Genomic DNA, 16,496 nt, shown 5'->3' on the forward strand with positions numbered 1-16,496 from the left:
AGCCACACTTTCCTCCTGCATCTATCTAACTGCAGCTGGCAGGGAACCAGCAGCTTACAGACTGAACTTGCACGCACCCTGGAACAGGAGAGGGCAGAGACCCTGCTGAGCTACAGAAAGGAAAGCAAATGGAACCACTGAGAGAAGAGATGCGAAGGGAAGCAGTGACTTTCAAGGTAACACCGAGGACAGAGACTTTGACTAGAGCTAAAAAGTAATAACAAACACTTCACTGACTCTTAAGGATATACTGTTTGTGTCATGAATGCTAGTTAAAAAAAAGAAAAAAAAAAGGCAAAACAAACAGAAACCTTTTCTAAGGTTCCATATAAAATGTGAAATACTTTTGTTTCTGAGACAGAGACGTGTAAGAATTATTATGTTTTGTAATAACACTGTCTTTGTTAAAAATACAATCTTTCAGAACTCCTATATTAAGACTTCACTTTGATGTATGGACATCTGCCTCATTCACTCTTGGCTTTAAAACCTGTACTAAAGCTCTAAGCCTGGCTGGACAGATGAGCTAAATCAGGCTGCTTCAAGTAATGTTTGCTGATAACTGTTTGCTGACTTTATAATCAGTCCCAATTTGTCAATCACCAAATCACACTTTCTGTATACCACATACTTTTCTTCTTATTAATCTTAGCCTCCAAAGCTTCATTCACATTCAAGGCCCACTCGTTATAAGACTCTGCTCGAAGCTTCAGTGCATTCATCATGGGGTAGAGGTCATCCAGAGTGTATCTGTACCTGGAAACAGAAGAGCAGGTTGGCTTTGAGATACGTGGGCCTGAAGGAATCAGATGCCAACGTCACAAAGCCTAAACTAAACAGTCAGTGCTTTCCACAGGGAGAAAACTCATTCTTCCTACTCACCTCAGTTTGTATTTATAAGGAGGACAGGAACATAACTCCTGTACGTGATGCAGGCAAACAAGCAGGCCAGGTTTGCAGCAGCAGGAGAGGGCAGACATGAAGCACGTGGTTTTGCATTTCACACACTGACGCTCATCATCCGGCAACAGTTCAAAATCCATTCTTTCCGAATCAATTACTCCCTAAAATAAAGTGTACTTTAGAGATCGCCAAAGGATAATATCACCCAGTAGCTCCCAAGAAAAACATGCAATAGTTGAGCTTTAAAAATACGACACAGAGAAAACCTTACCAAAACAGAGAGTGCATGATTAAAAATGTGTGCACCCAGTAAATGTGGGCAAGTTAACCTATTTCACTTATCTGGAACAATCTCTTCTGGACAAAGTAGGTCCTTATGTTTGGCTATACTGATCTGAATATGAGAATAGCTATTCACAGGCTTATAAAACTACTTAGATTAGCTGCTGCTTCTACTCACAATTGGCCTTGCCCATGTTTTGGGTATATATAAGAGCAAAGAAATGTAAATACATTCTACTGCAGAGGAAATGCTATATAGGGCTTCAGAGAATCCATAAAAATAACAAATATAAATAAAAGGAAAGAAGATGGGGCAAGCAGAGAAGACTACCATGCAGGAACTATGGATGGGAAGCCAATGAGTGGTCTGTTCGGCTCCTGGAAAAGGTTCGACAATCTGTGACACAGAGACTAAAGGCAAAATAAAGTATCTCATAACCAAGTGTCAAGAAAAATGAGGTCTTGAGCCAGTATGTCTCTACTGTGATGTGGGCACCTACGACAAGCCCTTCTAGGATGTATCTTTTGTTCTGGAAAAATTGAACTTGTACCACTTTTTTTCCTTATCTGGAACTGTGTCCAACCGAAGCCTGAGAATGCAGAGTCTGACCAACTCATGTTTATAAACCAGCCAGCTCCTTTGTTTTACTCTTTCATTCTGTATTTCAACCTCTGGACCATTTCACATCCTGCTCATGAGAAAAGTTAGGAAAAACCTAATAAATAAATTTTGGTTCTAACCTGAAATTAATTCTTAAAAAGGACTTTGTTATGGAGATGTCTTAAGATTTTTGTTTAAAGTAAGATTAAGGATCAACTCTATGAATTTTGGTTAAGAATAAATCATATTAGTCCACTCAATTTTAATTTGCAAATTTCCACATCTGGAAAAAAAATTATGAGTTCTCCAAGTTGCAAAAACAAGCTACCACTATTGATGGAAGACCTTGGTAAGACACTTAAGCCCCCTGGGCACTGTTTCCAGAACTGTACAATATCAGGGGAAGGCGAGCAAGTGGTTTGTTCATTCACAGTGGGCTCCAGGGAGCCAACATGCTAAAGAGGCACATTAAAAAATAAATCAATATGACTATTTGTGGATATGACTGTCTCTAAAGAATCTACAAAAAAGCTATAAGAACTATTGAGTTTGGGAAGCAGTCAGGATAGAGTATTTTAAAGTCAACTGTATTTTAAAATGCCAGCAATAAAAAACTGGAAAAAACTCTGAAGTATTATCACGAAACACGGAATGAAAGAAACCAAGAAGACCTCAATAGGGACCTTCCCTGGTGGTCCAGTGGATAAGACTCCCCACTTTCACTGCAAGGGGCACAGGGATGATTCCTGGTCAGGTAAATAAGATCCCAAATGCCCAGCCTTTCTAGCACAGCCAAGAAAAAAAGATGGCCTAAACAAATGAGGGGATATACTATGTCCATGGATTAGAAGACTCAGTATTGTTAAAAGATCAATTCTCTCCCAAACTATCTGTGAATTTAATGCAGTTCCAATCTAAATGCCAACAGCCATTTTGGTAGAATTAGTAGGCTGATTCTCTACACTTTATATGGAAAAGCAAAGGAACTGAAACAGGCAAAAAAAATTTTAAAGGAGCAAAGTTGGGAGGATTCAAATTACTTCAAGACTTAGTAGAAAATTATAGTAATCAAGACCTTAAGGCATTAGCAAGAGGATAAATGCATAGGCTAACAGACTAGAACAGAGTACAGAAGTAGCTCCACACGTGTCAATTTTCAACAAAGGTGCCAGGACAAGTCAATGGAAAAAGGAGAATCTTCAAGAAATGGTGCTAGAACAATTAGAGAGTCATATGCAAAAACAATGATCTCAACCACAACTTGTCATAAACAAAAATTACTTAAGAGGATTAAAGACTTAAATATAAAAACTAAAACTAGCAATTCTAGATGTCTACACACTAGGAAACGCTTGTGACTTAGGTTAGGCGAAGATTTCTTAGGAAGGCACACCAAAAAAGATTCATTAAAATCAAACAAACAACAACAAAAAAACATGATAAACTGAATTTCATCAAAATGAAAAACTTCTGTTCTTTGAAAGACACCGCTAAGCAAATGGAAAGACAAACCACTAACTGCAGGAAAGTGTTTGCAGAGCGCTTATGGTCAAAATAGAGAGGAGCCTCACAACAGACCCGTGAAAAGGGGCACAGCCAGACAAAGGGAGCAGACGCTGCACCCAAGGGACGCACACACAGGCAGCGAACGTGACAAAGTGTCCTCTATCGTCAGCCACTAGAGAAATGGAAATTAAAAGCATGATGAAGCATTATCATGTATCTAGTAGAATGGTCCTGTGTGTAAGGACTTTACTAAGTAACACCCAATGACATTCAGATGGGAGTTCCAGAAACCTTACCAATTTGCGAACAGTTTCCCTGAGTGCCTTCTCGTCCTCAATCATGATGGCCATGTCTTTCTGAACAGTTGAGGCCACTACAACGTCTAGGACATCCGCCTTGGAAGCCATCTTGCAGATCATCTCATCGTGGGAGAACACGCAGTAGCGGTGGAGCAGACGGTAATGCTCCACGCACTGCCGGCCTAAGGGCAGCTGCGCCAAAAGAAGGGAAGACACGTGATGTGCGGAAGGAGACACCTTCCTGTCTCCAAAGACCCCTGACTTTTATTACCAAACAAATATCACATCTCGGGTTATCGCCCGTATCATACATCAACCCTACAACTAGACTCAAAGAAGCCTCGGACCTTTTAAAATCTTTGCACCTCAAAGATCTGGCTATTAGGGACCTTAATTATAACAGGGTTTAAAAACCCAAAGTATTACTGAGACATTACTGTCTACAACAATGTAGAATTTAATCAGAAATATGAATCTTCACATTTCCTGAAGCAACTGTGTGAAACTGGTGTGGTTAACCTACTTCAGAGAGCAAAAATGCTCTAAAAACTATTATTACTGTACAGAAAATAATTAGAGGTGAGTAGTACTGTTTTTATTAAAAAGCACTGAAACAAGGTTACAATTTATTAGCTTTAACACCACACTCACTTAAAACTAGACAGCTCTTTTTAAGTAAATGAAAAGTATTAATACTAATATAAAAAAATTCAATTTACAACCATCTAAAATCAAGTATCATTAAAAATTACTGTGTTTGGATAATTTAAGTCAGTGTACAGTCTTCAGACTGGAAATGTTTGTTGTTAGTTTGCAATGAGATATGAGCTTCAAGCAAAACATAACTCAACAGACTCTTCACCAGGCCCTGGGTTCACACTGCGGGCTAGCGCCTTTTCTTGCTGGAAGATATACAACTGGCGGACCTGCCATCTCAGCAGCAACTGGTTTAAGCAACTAGAAAGTATAACCCACTTCTGCAGGAAAAACAATACATGTCAAAAGGCTCACTAGGTCATAATCACACACCCAATCAACAGTGCAGAAGTTAACGGCCTCAGCAAAATTGAAACCTTGATTGAAACCGCTGTGGTAGGCTCTTGGAAACGTGATCACAAACTCCCCAGCACACTGATTGGTTCGGTAAACCTAAGGAGACAAAAATTGGAGATTTTCAGTGACATTTCTCATGAAAGACACTCTGGGCACAGAGAATCAGATGATTTTCCAGAAAGGGCAGGCAAACAAGTGTGGTGGGTATTACCTAGAGATACTTGTTTCTGCCACAAGATGGAGTGGTTACTCAGACTTGCAGGTGTGTAAGTATCTCAAGAGAAAACAGCTTACACCACAACAATCTGGCTATATCCAGGATCAGGACACACCCTTCTAAATAGTATCATACCGAAAGAGGATCTCCTACCACCCATTAAAGAAATTCCACTCTATTTCAAGGATCTCGTTCCATATAGAACTCTTCCTGATTTGGGCCTCAAACTTAACCCCCACCAATTCCTCTTTTCCAACTGTTCTCACCCAAAAAACACCCGAACTGTTCTAGGTATTAAATCATCATGCTGAACCAATTATTATGTAATAACAACATCAGGGGCTTCCCAGGTGGCACAGTGGTAAAAAAAAAAAAAAAAAAAATCTGCCTGCCAACGCAGGAGACACAGGAGAGAGATGCGTTCGATCCCTGGGTTGGGAAGATCCCCTGGAGTAGGAAATGGCAACACACTCCAGTATTCCTGCCTAGGAAATCCCATAGACAGAGGAGCCTGGTGGGCTACAATCCATGGGGTTGCAGAGATGGACACGACTGAGCCTGCACACCTACGCCTCCACCAGTGGTTCTCCAAAATGTACTTCCCAGACCAATAGCAGCAACATCAACCGGGAACTTGTTTGGAAATGCAAGTTCTTGAGCATCAGCCAGGCCGGCCATGAGGACAAGCAGTTTCTGGCTGAGGCCCAGCCCTATGCTGCAACATGCTCTTAGGGCTCCAACAGGCAAAGTGTGAAGACCACTAACCACCACACAATCCTGTCACCAGGACTGCCTCCTCCCTCCCCAACTCTGTGCCACGTACACTACACTTCTTCAGAGCCCCACACCTGGGCCTAAACGCCCTCATGAGCCCTTTCCAGTTCTCCAGAGGTGACACCCTTGTCAAACCACACCACCCTTCCATTGTCTGTGTAAACATTATCTGTCTTTTCTCTTAAATTGTGAGTCCCTAAAATGCACAATTTCATTCATCTGCCTCTCTGGATCCAGAGTCTAGCCCCATATGGTTTACTCGATTATTAAAGAACTGGGCTGGAGGTCTCTTCTAAAGCCAGCTACCAGCTCATCCCAGTGCTTAAAATTCCTTCACAGTAAAGAGTTTGCCTGCAATGCGGGAGACCTGGGTTCGATCCCTGGGTTGGGAAGATCCTCTGGAGAAGGAAACGGCAACCCACTCCAGTATTCTTGCCTGAAGAATTCCATGGACAGAGGAGCCTGGTGGGCTACAGTCCGTGGGGTCACAAAGAGTTGGACATGACTGAGTGGACTAACTTTTGCTTTTTTTTTTTTCTTTTCAAAACAAATCAGAAAGGTCCATCAATGTGGGGTGGGGAAATCAATATGGAAAATGCCAACAATGAGGTGATGGTGATGTTTTGATGGCTACTGGTCCTTATTTTCTAAGCTTTGGGCCATGAATATTTCATGATCCTTCAAGGAAAAGTCCTCTCCATCTGCCCCACTTACTAGCTTGTGAACCCAAAAGCATAAACCGAGATCATGAGATCAAGAATTCCACTTAACACTGTAAATGTATCATTCACACTGGCTTGAGCTAACTAAGATGGATTCTCCGACTTTATACATTTCAGTCTGGCCTCCCAAAGTGTCTCCCAAGTTTCCACTGAGAGGAAGTCAGTAAACAACAGTGTCACTTTGCACAGAAGCCTCAGAGGAAAAAGCGTCCAGCACCTTTCAGTCTAGAGTGGGCGCCCTGAGATCCAAGCTCAAGACCGTGAAATACATTCTCTCTTAAAATAAGCTTAATTAGGAGTGGTGGGGAGAGTGTTTAAGATCCACCAGGAAGTCACCATATTAGTTCACCATTCAAAATCAAGGTCGTGTATATGTGATAAACTATTTTCTAAAGTAGGAATGGTGTATGAAAGATTCAGACACACAAGTTTAGATCTAATTTATAACAGAACCTAGCCATTTCCACAGTGAAAGTGAAAGTCGCTCAGTCATGTATGACTCTTTGTGACCCCATGGACAGTCCATGGAGTTCTCTAGGCCAGAATACTGGAGTGGGTAGCCTTTCCCTTCTTCAGGGGATCCTCCCAACCCAGGGATCGAACCCAGGTCTCCCATATTGCAGGCAGATTCTTTACCAGCTGAGCCACAAGGGAAGCCCAAGAATACTTAAGTGGTTAGTAACACAGTAACTAATTTATATGAACAACACTCATTTTCTAAGGCTTTTGTTTTGCTGCTTTGAAGAGCTCAAGTTACAAACTAAGTGATAGTTTAGAAAGCAGGAATGGTGATGGTGCACAGCCTAGGAATATACTATGAACTGAACACTGGAGAGGAAGGGAGGGGACGGCCTCGCACTTCCTATGGCAAAATGAGGGTGCTCCACAAGTCATCAGCTGTAACAAACCAGCTTTTTTCACAGTGTTTTGAGGATCCAGTCCCACTGGCTTAATGCAATATTGTATGAAACTACACCACACAGTTACTTCTACACAACCAAATCAACTGCATAAAGTCTCGGGCAATAGGGAGAAAGAGAAGTGGGAGTTAAGTCTGGGTGGCAGGAGGATTGACCCAAACATACAGGCACTTCGTGAGTCATCAGGGTGTTGGGGTTCATGATGGTGACAAGCTGGTGGAGAAGGTCGGGCTGGGAGATGAAGAGCTCTGGGGCCAGCTTCTTCATCACGGTCTCCAGCTGCTCAGCAGCGTACCCGGGAACGCCGTACCAGGTCTTTGGCTCACCCCTAAAGCAGCAAAGGCAGAGCAATCTCAAAAAACACAGGATATTTCAGCAGCTTCTTACAAAATCAACCAGCAAATATCAATGCAAACAAAATGGTTCACCAGTTTCTATTTTTAAGATCTTGCTTTCTAAGGCAGTGTTCACACTGAAGAAATATCACCAAGTATCACCAGAAATATGATCTGAACACAGTGATGCACTTTGCCTCTTCAAGTATAAAGTCTAAACACGGGAATTCCACCTGAGGGCCCCCTTTCCTCCCATTTTACCTGACCCTTCAGAAAACATAGGGATCGAGCACTCCTGAGAATATAAGGTATCATGTGAGCCAGAGGGTAGATGATGACCCCAACTGCCGACAGCAACTAGCAAGAGAGCAGCATTCCAGGTCTTCCCTTCCCTTGTCTGCACTGTTGGAGGAGTTAAACCAAACTCCAGGGAGGCAATCAGCACTTCTAAAGGGCTCTTGTTCTTCAAAGCACAGTAAACTGTCAACCAATTAATCTGTAACAACCTATGAGGTATGGTAAATACTGCCACTTCACAGCTGGAAGTGACTGCTTGGGGAGCAGGACTGATGCTCTGCCCATATGTGCCAACTCCTTCTCTCGTGGGACATCCTCAAAGTCCTTGTGTGAGGAGTTATATCCCACCCCCCGCCTCCCCCTACAGGCACGCGAGGAGGTGGCCCACTCCATCACGCACAGACGTCGGTCCTCGGCCAGCCCTCAGAAGCCGGTGGCTCCGAGAACCTAGAGCGACCACAGGCCCTGACCCCTGTGCCTCACCCAAGGGGGCTGCCTAGGCTGCCACTGCCACCCAATGGGAACGGTGCTCTCTAGACTTCTTGTGAGTAAAGACTTCTCTGACAGTTAGAGAAAAGCTGCCTATCTTCCCACCAAAAACTCATGTGCAAGTTCAGGGCTTCATGGACTTCCTATAGATTCTTAAGAGTTTTGTCTCAACATGTCAGGCTGCTTGTTCCAACAATAGTTAACAAAAATCTTAAGGAATAAAAACTCATTACTTTTCAGACACAGTTAAAGGGTGTGTCACAGTTAAGAGGTGGATAAGTATTCCAACCCAGCTGGCATGCTTTTCACAGGTTCTCTGGACTCCTCACCAGTGCAGGTAGTTAATTGAATAGCTCCAGTGGTCTTCAATGTGCCAACAGAAGGATGAAAAGCACATTCCCACGTACAGCCAAGGAAGCTTCATGCCGCATATGTCGGCAGTGATGTGAGCAAGAACAGACTGCTCCATCACTGGCATGTTGTTCAGATTCCAGCCACTATCAAGATACTCCTAAAAATAAGGAGATTAAAAAAGTATAAAGATTTAGCTCTAACATGCTAACAATTTGGAACTCCACTGGTTTCAAAAAGCTGGCTGTAAATAGTCCTCAAAATTAAGAGAACGGGGGTGGCAGGGCTATTTGGGGGGAAGAGAGGAGCGGGCCATTGTGCTTACTTCCTGGATGCCCATAGGTTACTTCTGCCCAGCTTTGTGCCTTATGTAAGTGGGTACACACACACACACACACACGTCTGATCCCAATGCCTCAGGTTTTCTTCAGAAGGAGAAACCAAAATTACAGAATCTGAAGGCAAAGGGAGGTAAGTGATTCTCCTGTATCATCTAGGATTCTTATTTTTCAGTGGGTTCTTTCTTCATTAATTGAAACCAACCAGCTTTAAGGGCATCTGTCTCCTCCTCCAAGTCTCAGCACTCACAGCTCGGCTTACCTCCTCCTCAGGTGAGAGCTTGACTTTCCCATCTCGGACAGGGAAGCCACTGCCGAACTCCTTCGAGGCAATATCGGCTCCATATTCCACGGTGACATCCTCTTCAATAGTGCTCACTAGTCGCCAAAATTCCTTCTCTACCAGTTCCGTGGGAACCATCTATAAACAAAACAGTGAGGAACAGAAGAAAGTGGCTTTCCGCAGCTGCTCATGGGCGTGAGCAACCTAAGTATCACAGAGTAGTAGACTGAGGAAAAACAGTCCCTAACACCCCAAAGGGCTCCCCAGGTGGGTCATCGGTAAAGAATGTGCCTGCCGACGCAGGAGACACAGGTTCAATCCCTGGGTCGGGAACATCCCCTGGAAATGGCAACCCACTCTAGTACTCTTGCCTGGAGAATCCCATGGACAGAGGAGCCTGGGCGGGCTACAGTCCATGAGGTTGCAAGAGTTGGACAAGACTTGGCACACATGCCCATGTCCCAGATGTGCCACAACTGGCCCCTCTGCAGCTCAGATGTGAACAATATCTTCTTAAAAACACTTTTATAACCATAGAGTATGAACTAAGAATTCACGCTCCTCTATCAACAACCTGGCCACCACTGTAAAAGGAGTCAAGGAAAGCAAAATGCTGAGATTTAAGAATCAGAGGTGTTTTTCTGTTTTGAGAAATCCAAAACACAACCTGGCTGACTACTGTTTGGTAACAACGGTCGGCTGGCTGTGTTTGAATGATGCTTTATCTTTTGAGATGCGTCTGATTGCATCACCTGAATCCACGTTCTCACTCTCTGCACCTGACCTGGCAGAGAGTAATGTGGGCAGCCACAAGGTAAAGATAGGCTGCCGTGATTCTGCAGCTGCAAGCTCACATGTAAAGAGCCGCCAGGAATGTAAAAGAATGCTTAGGGTCTGCTGTTCATCTGATATGAGGTCAGAGGCAGTCTCTCAAAGTCCTCATCATTTCAGTGAAATAAAAAGCCAACCACGGATAGAAGAGGCACCAGAACTGTTTTAGCAAACCTATGGAGAAATGATATGTAATACAGGAGGGCTCAAAAGAACTGAAAATTTAAAGGGAATATAACCTGAATTTATTTTTATAAGCCTGTTAAATGAGGGGCTATTTTAAGTAACAGTTAACATTAGTGATGTTAGGAGAAGCAGGTTCACACATACATTGCTGGGATCCCATAAATGATACAGCTAGATGTATCAGATGGGGAGAAAATGGGTTAATATTAAGAAAATAATCCAACTAAAGAGATGCACACAATGTTTGCTATACCACTTTATTACTAGTAAGAGAAAAAAACAACACAGCTTAAGTCTCCAGAATTATGGTAGGAACCGTTTCGTTTTGGTGTACTCATTTGCTGGAATAATAAATACTGAATGAAGCATGCTTATGCTTCTAAGTGAATAAAGGAGAATCTAGAATTGTAAAGCTCACAGTGCTACTTTATGACAACGTCAGAAAAAGTGAGCAGGCCCCAGGGCACAGCACATTGACTGGCACGCAGGGGTTAGTCAGTAAATGGGGTGTTTTCTTCAAACTGTGTTTGTTGAATTGAAAGGACTGCCGGTGTTTTCCTTTAATCAGTATTCTGTTACTGCTGCTGTATGATTTGTCTCGAAAAGCCTATCTTTAGAGAAATCAAATGAAATCTTAAGAGTGCATTTTAAAAGTATTGTGGAATTTTAATACTGCTGCTAAGTCACTTCAGTCGTGTCCGACTCTGTGCGATCCCACAGACGGCAGCCCACCAGGCTCCCCCGTCCCTGGGACTCTCCAGGCAAGAACACTGGAGTGGGTTGCCATTTCCTTCTCCAATGCATCAAAGTGAAAAGTGAAAGTGAAGTCGCTCAGTCGTGTCCGACTCTTTGAGACCCCATGGACTGCAGCCTACCAGGCTCCTCCGTCCATGGGATTTTCCAGGCAAGAGTACTGGAGTGGGTGCCACTGCCTTCTCCAATAAATTAAAGGTTTTATTGTGCATGAAATGACTACCAGAGTTAAGAACCAACTCAAATATCCTCAAATACACCTTCCCTCAAAGTTATTAAAATCCTAAATCAGAGCAGCACGTATGTACATACATGGACTGGCATGTTGAAGTAATCAGATTTGAATGCATCTGCCATTTCACCGAAAGTACGGAGAGTATAGTCCCTGGCCGCCTGCTCAAAGCCGAATGCTTCTTGTGGCTTACTGCATTCCTGTCAAAAAACAAAGAGAGAGGAAAAATATTTATGTATATTCATATTTACTTATAGTTCACATATATGTATATATGAGAAATCATAATTACATGTTTTATTAAAATTACTTGTGCAGTGTAATTCCACTTGTCTGGAAAATATTAACAGTGCTTATCTATTGTGAAATCATCTATATTTTAGGTTGTTCAGTTCCTAAGAATTTTTGCAAAGAGCATACAATGCTTTTTTTAAATGAGAAGTTTTAAAAGCATAGTTATTAAACCATTTCTCTGCCTCTTAGCTGACTGCATAGCTGTGCAGTCACTTCCAAGACCTCCTTTCTATTCAGGCCCACACCCCAGTTTTTATCATGAGCCTCATTATTATCAACTGCCAAATCTAAAACCCAAAGGCAAAGAAAACACATTTGAAGGAAACGCTTTATGGCCGCCTCTGCTATCACTTCTGACCTGAGCCAAACACTTAGGACACCTCCAGTCTCCCTTGGGAACGTCATGGAGCGGCGGGATCAGGCAGAAGGTGTGGTAGCTGTCATCACACCCATCGCACAGGAGAAGCCGGTCCTCGTCGCTGCCACTGCCACACAAGAGGCAGACGTACAGGTCAACCTGCAGCATGAAAACAGGCACAAACACAGGCGTGAGCCGCAGTATTGACTCTTGAGAAATTCTAAGAATGTGATGAATCTGCAGCATAATCTAGTCTCTTCAATCTGCTGCAAATGAAAATGTTTCATCCTCTGTAAGGAACATTTTAAATAAAAATGCTTCACCTTCTGTAAGAGATACTTCACAATACCCATGCATTCCCAACTGTACAGAGTAATCTTCAAGATTTCTCAATTATGTGTTTTAATTAAAGTTACTTGTTAAATATCCAGCTTGTAGTAGCTTACAGAAAGATAAGTCTTCTAGAAGAATAACATGTTAGGCAATAAATTATTCATCTAACCAAAAACAGAACTTACAAAGGAAAAGTTTAATTTTAGCATGTTAAAAGGAAACTGTTTTAATTAAGCATATCAAATTACCACTTTACATCCTAATTAGAGTGATAGTTAAGAAGCTCTCCCAAATACGTAAGGACAAAACTACTTAGTCATCGCCTGCTAGAAGCTGAATACCATTTCTCCCAAATTCACATATGTTGAGTCTTAACTCCCAGCACCTCAGAATGCAACTGCATTTGGAGACAGAGTCTTAAAGAGGTCATTAAAAAGGTCATATTTGTTTTTGTTTAGTTGCTCAGTCGTGTGCGACTCTTTTGCAATCCCATGCCTGCCAGGCTCCTCTGTTCATGGGATTTCTCAAGTAAGAACACTGGAGCACGTTGCTATTTCCTTCTCCAAGGGATCTTCCCAACCTAGGGATCAAACCCAAGTCGCTAGCATTGCAGGTGGATTATTTACCTCTGAGCCAGCAGGGAAGCCTCAAAAGGCCCTATGGATGGGCCTTAATCCAATGTGACTGGTGTCCTGATAATAAGGGGAGACTCGCACACAGACACACACAGAGGACAGCCATGCGAGGACCATCTACAAGCCAAGGACAGAGGCCTGTGGAGTAAACCAAGCCTGCAGACACCTTGATCTCAGACTTGCAGCCTCCAGAACTGTGGGAAAATCGATTTCTGTTGCTGAAGCCACTCGGTCTGTGATACTTCATTATGGCAGCCCGAGCAGACGTCTTCGTTGTAGCCAACAGAAACCTGGACTGGCTCACAAAACCACTTTTCTGATGGCTGTGTTTTCGTGGTAGGGCAGGGACAGGCATTTATGAAGAGAACATTTAACTGAGTAACGTCAAATTCCAAGATCAAAAGTACTGTTGTTAAGCTGCTGCTCCCAGGCGCTCAGAAGGGGGCTGAGGTAGAAGCCTGGCTTTTTCTGTCCCCTTGAGTGAACAGCCCTGCCAGGCCCTGGCTGCCCGGGGCCCCACACTCCTTCCCCTTTCCTTCCTTGTTGGAGAACACCATCGTGATTTTCTGATCCACCTGCAGCTTACCTGGAGGCGGGTGAGTCACTTAGCAACGACTGCATAGATGGGAGCTCACCATTATTCAGTGCTAAATGGCACGGCCTCCAGAAATATGGCTGTCCTTGTCCCCAGAAGTGACTACCATCTTCATGATGCATCCGTGTTCCCTGTTTATGAGCTGACAGTACAAACCACCTCTGCAGGTCTCTTCACTGTTAGACACTGAACCAGCAGTCCTAGGTAAGGCATTAAATATTTATAAACTGGGCCATAGAAGAGTTTAAACATGTCAACTCACAGCATTGGTAGTTTTTTTAGCTCGACTCTTGGGTTTTTCCTTCTCACTTTCTGTAACACACTCTTTCTTTTCAACAGGTTCTTGCTTGACGCTGCTTTTCACGTCTTTGTCTGTAAGAGGCAGTCCAGGTTAGCACTTTCTCTGCTCTGCCTTCTTCAGCTTTCTCCCTCCTCACCACCTCCTCCCGAAGCACACACTGAATGGGTGTCCTGCAGCTCTCACCGCAGCAGCAGGGGCACCCTGAGTGACCACGCTCAAGGGCTCTGTGCTCATCACTTTATGATGAAGTGCAAACTCTCCCATCACTCAGATTCTAAGATATGAGCACTTCTGGAGATGTTGCTCAAGTCTGTACGCTTTTAATGTGGGAGGTGAAGATATGGTCTTCTTAAGACTAAGATATAACATATACAGATGAAAGGAAATTCCTCTTGTTCTTGACTATGAGACTGACAGTTCACCACCAGAGCCTTCCTCCACATTACAGATTATCCTTCCATGATCTAAGAGTACTAACCTAACTTTCTCGTTTCAAAGATGCAGACTTTTTAAAAACACTAGCTATTAACTAATGGGCTATCCTGTGTCAGGTATTGTACTAAAGCATTATTGTAGCTATCACATAATGCTTTGCATCAAATCTGTTTCAAAGACAAGAAAACTGGCATTCACAGAAGACAAGAAACATCTCTAAGGTCATACAACCAGTTAGTGGTTGAGCCAGAATCAGACTCAGATCTACGTTTTTAAAATCCCATCTATTTTCTATTACCTTGTGCTGCCTTTACACTAACACACCAACCACTAAGAAAAGTCAACTTTAATAATGTCTTCATTACTAAGTGCCTCCCTATACAGAACTTCTCTCAAGAGAGCACCAAACCTACCTTTCTGTGACTGACATCAAGCAATGGCCAGGCAGGCAGCTGTCAATTAAAACTCAGACTAAGAAAGCATGCCTGAAAGCAAGCCTGTCAGATATTCAGTCAAAGGCACCAGTGCTTCTCACAGATCACTTCTTTACAATTAATGTTACCAAACCAAAGTTCAAAGGAGCAACTAGAGACGGCTGAGACAGTCTCACCTTCTGGTCACTTCATATGTGAACAAACACAATAAGACTGTATTTCTCAGGGTGCAGCCCGATGACCAGTATGTAACCCAGTGACTAGTATGTAAAGCGGCTCCACTATTTTAACTAACAGATGAACGACTGTTTTCACTTATCTGCTCTTCCTTCCTATTCGTGGATGAACTTTCTTACCATTCTCACACTTTGGAGCTGGACATCCCATTCGACGTCTCAGGTTATGAGTTCTGGCTTCTGTTGTCTCTTCAGGTTCTATTTTAATATTCATGGCCTTAAAAAAATTTGTCATATACATGAGTATGTTCTTTAAAAAGAAAGAAATATCCTAAAATCCAATTGGAATCACAAAATCCCCATAATCTTACAAATTACCTCTATTAATAGGACATTCAAAACATAGCTCCCTTTCCCCTTAAAGGAGAGACCCCATCTTTATTATTATAATTACTTAAGGAATGAATGAGGAAACTTGTAAGTTACCAGTCTTCTCCCCTTTTAACAGGTCAAAAAAAAAATAGGGAAAAGGCAAGGGATCAGGAATGACTGATGGGAAGCATTACTATCCCTACTGGGAACCGCGTATATTTCCTCCTAGAAGCTCCTCAGTTCTCTTCTGCTCACAACTTACACTCTGTTCAGTCATCATTAAGCCAAATCCTAAACAGATACAGAAATATCATAATTTCATCCGCCTGTAAGCTTTGCTGGCTCTTCCAAAGTTTGGCTGCATTCAAGGAAAATTCAGCTTCCACAGCAATTTTCTATTAATTCCTGTAGTGAACTATCACTATAACTGCTCCCCTAACAGCACTGAGTCATGGGCTCCCTCATCAGTAAGAGCATGCAAGCCGATCACAGTCCCTAGTATTCACTAACATGCTCACACTGGTTGATAAGCAACGCCCTGTCTGCTCTGAGACACAAGTGAGGTTGTGAAGCTGTGCCCCGCGTTCATCCACACAGAATTAGGATGTCCACTGCTTCCATCACCATGATGTATCATCAAGGCAGACCTGGACATTCATAGCACTAGGCTGTCTCACACATTTCAAGATCAAGATGTACTCAAACAAGAACTCCCTTTAAGACGAATACACCTGAAGCCTGCCTGTGGGCTTCAAATAGCCATATATTCCTATTCCGAGGCACTCTCACTTCAGAAAAATGCAGTCACCCATCTTTTTCCTATCTCCAACCCACCTAAGTAAAAATAGTTCTCTTTTACCCATTTTTTCAGAAACCAAAATGGCTGATTTTTTCATCCTCACCAATAATTACTAAATAACCCAACTACTGATTCAGAAACCCAACTAATGCCAAGAGGCTTCCCAGTTCTAAATTGTTCTTAATATGTTAATCACTGATTCTTCATACATGTCCATCAAGCCAGGGAAGAACCCCAAGCTTTCCCACCTTTGTGTGGGAAAAAGGTAACTGGGAAAACACTTTGCTCCCTTTCCAGGAGAAACCTCTCAGAGCAGGAGTATCTGAAAGCAAGCTGTTTTTGTTAGCCGTTCACTCCTGATCTTCCCTCCTGCTCCTCTTTATTTCACCTGT

The 16,496-nt window shown here is 42.8% G+C and overlaps 1 protein-coding gene across 4 annotated transcripts in view; it reads right to left on the bottom strand.

The window, feature by feature from the left end:
* The window catches only part of KDM5B (lysine demethylase 5B), a 73,805-nt gene that overhangs the window by 16,647 nt on the left and 40,662 nt on the right, over window positions 1–16,496 (bottom strand). For 2 of the 4 annotated variants that reach the window (XM_086343066.1, XM_086343069.1), the window contains exons 6-16: window positions 15,114–15,210; window positions 13,850–13,959; window positions 12,025–12,183; window positions 11,453–11,572; window positions 9,350–9,508; window positions 8,728–8,909; window positions 7,443–7,605; window positions 4,621–4,740; window positions 3,589–3,783; window positions 883–1,064; window positions 632–756 (exon numbers count right to left, since the gene is read on the bottom strand). In XM_086343066.1, coding sequence (XP_086199192.1) covers window positions 632–756; window positions 883–1,064; window positions 3,589–3,783; window positions 4,621–4,740; window positions 7,443–7,605; window positions 8,728–8,909; window positions 9,350–9,508; window positions 11,453–11,572; window positions 12,025–12,183; window positions 13,850–13,959; window positions 15,114–15,210 — 1,612 coding nt within the window. The remainder of the gene's footprint in view (window positions 1–631; window positions 757–882; window positions 1,065–3,588; window positions 3,784–4,620; window positions 4,741–7,442; window positions 7,606–8,727; window positions 8,910–9,349; window positions 9,509–11,452; window positions 11,573–12,024; window positions 12,184–13,849; window positions 13,960–15,113; window positions 15,211–16,496) is intronic. The other 2 variants (XM_086343068.1, XM_086343070.1) reach the window with 1 other exon arrangement.

Source organism: Bos grunniens, chromosome 16 (assembly GCF_055505025.1).
Source record: "Bos grunniens cultivar Pamir isolate PY7600 chromosome 16, Bosgru_T2T1.0, whole genome shotgun sequence".
Classification (NCBI taxonomy): Eukaryota; Metazoa; Chordata; class Mammalia; order Artiodactyla; family Bovidae; genus Bos; species Bos grunniens.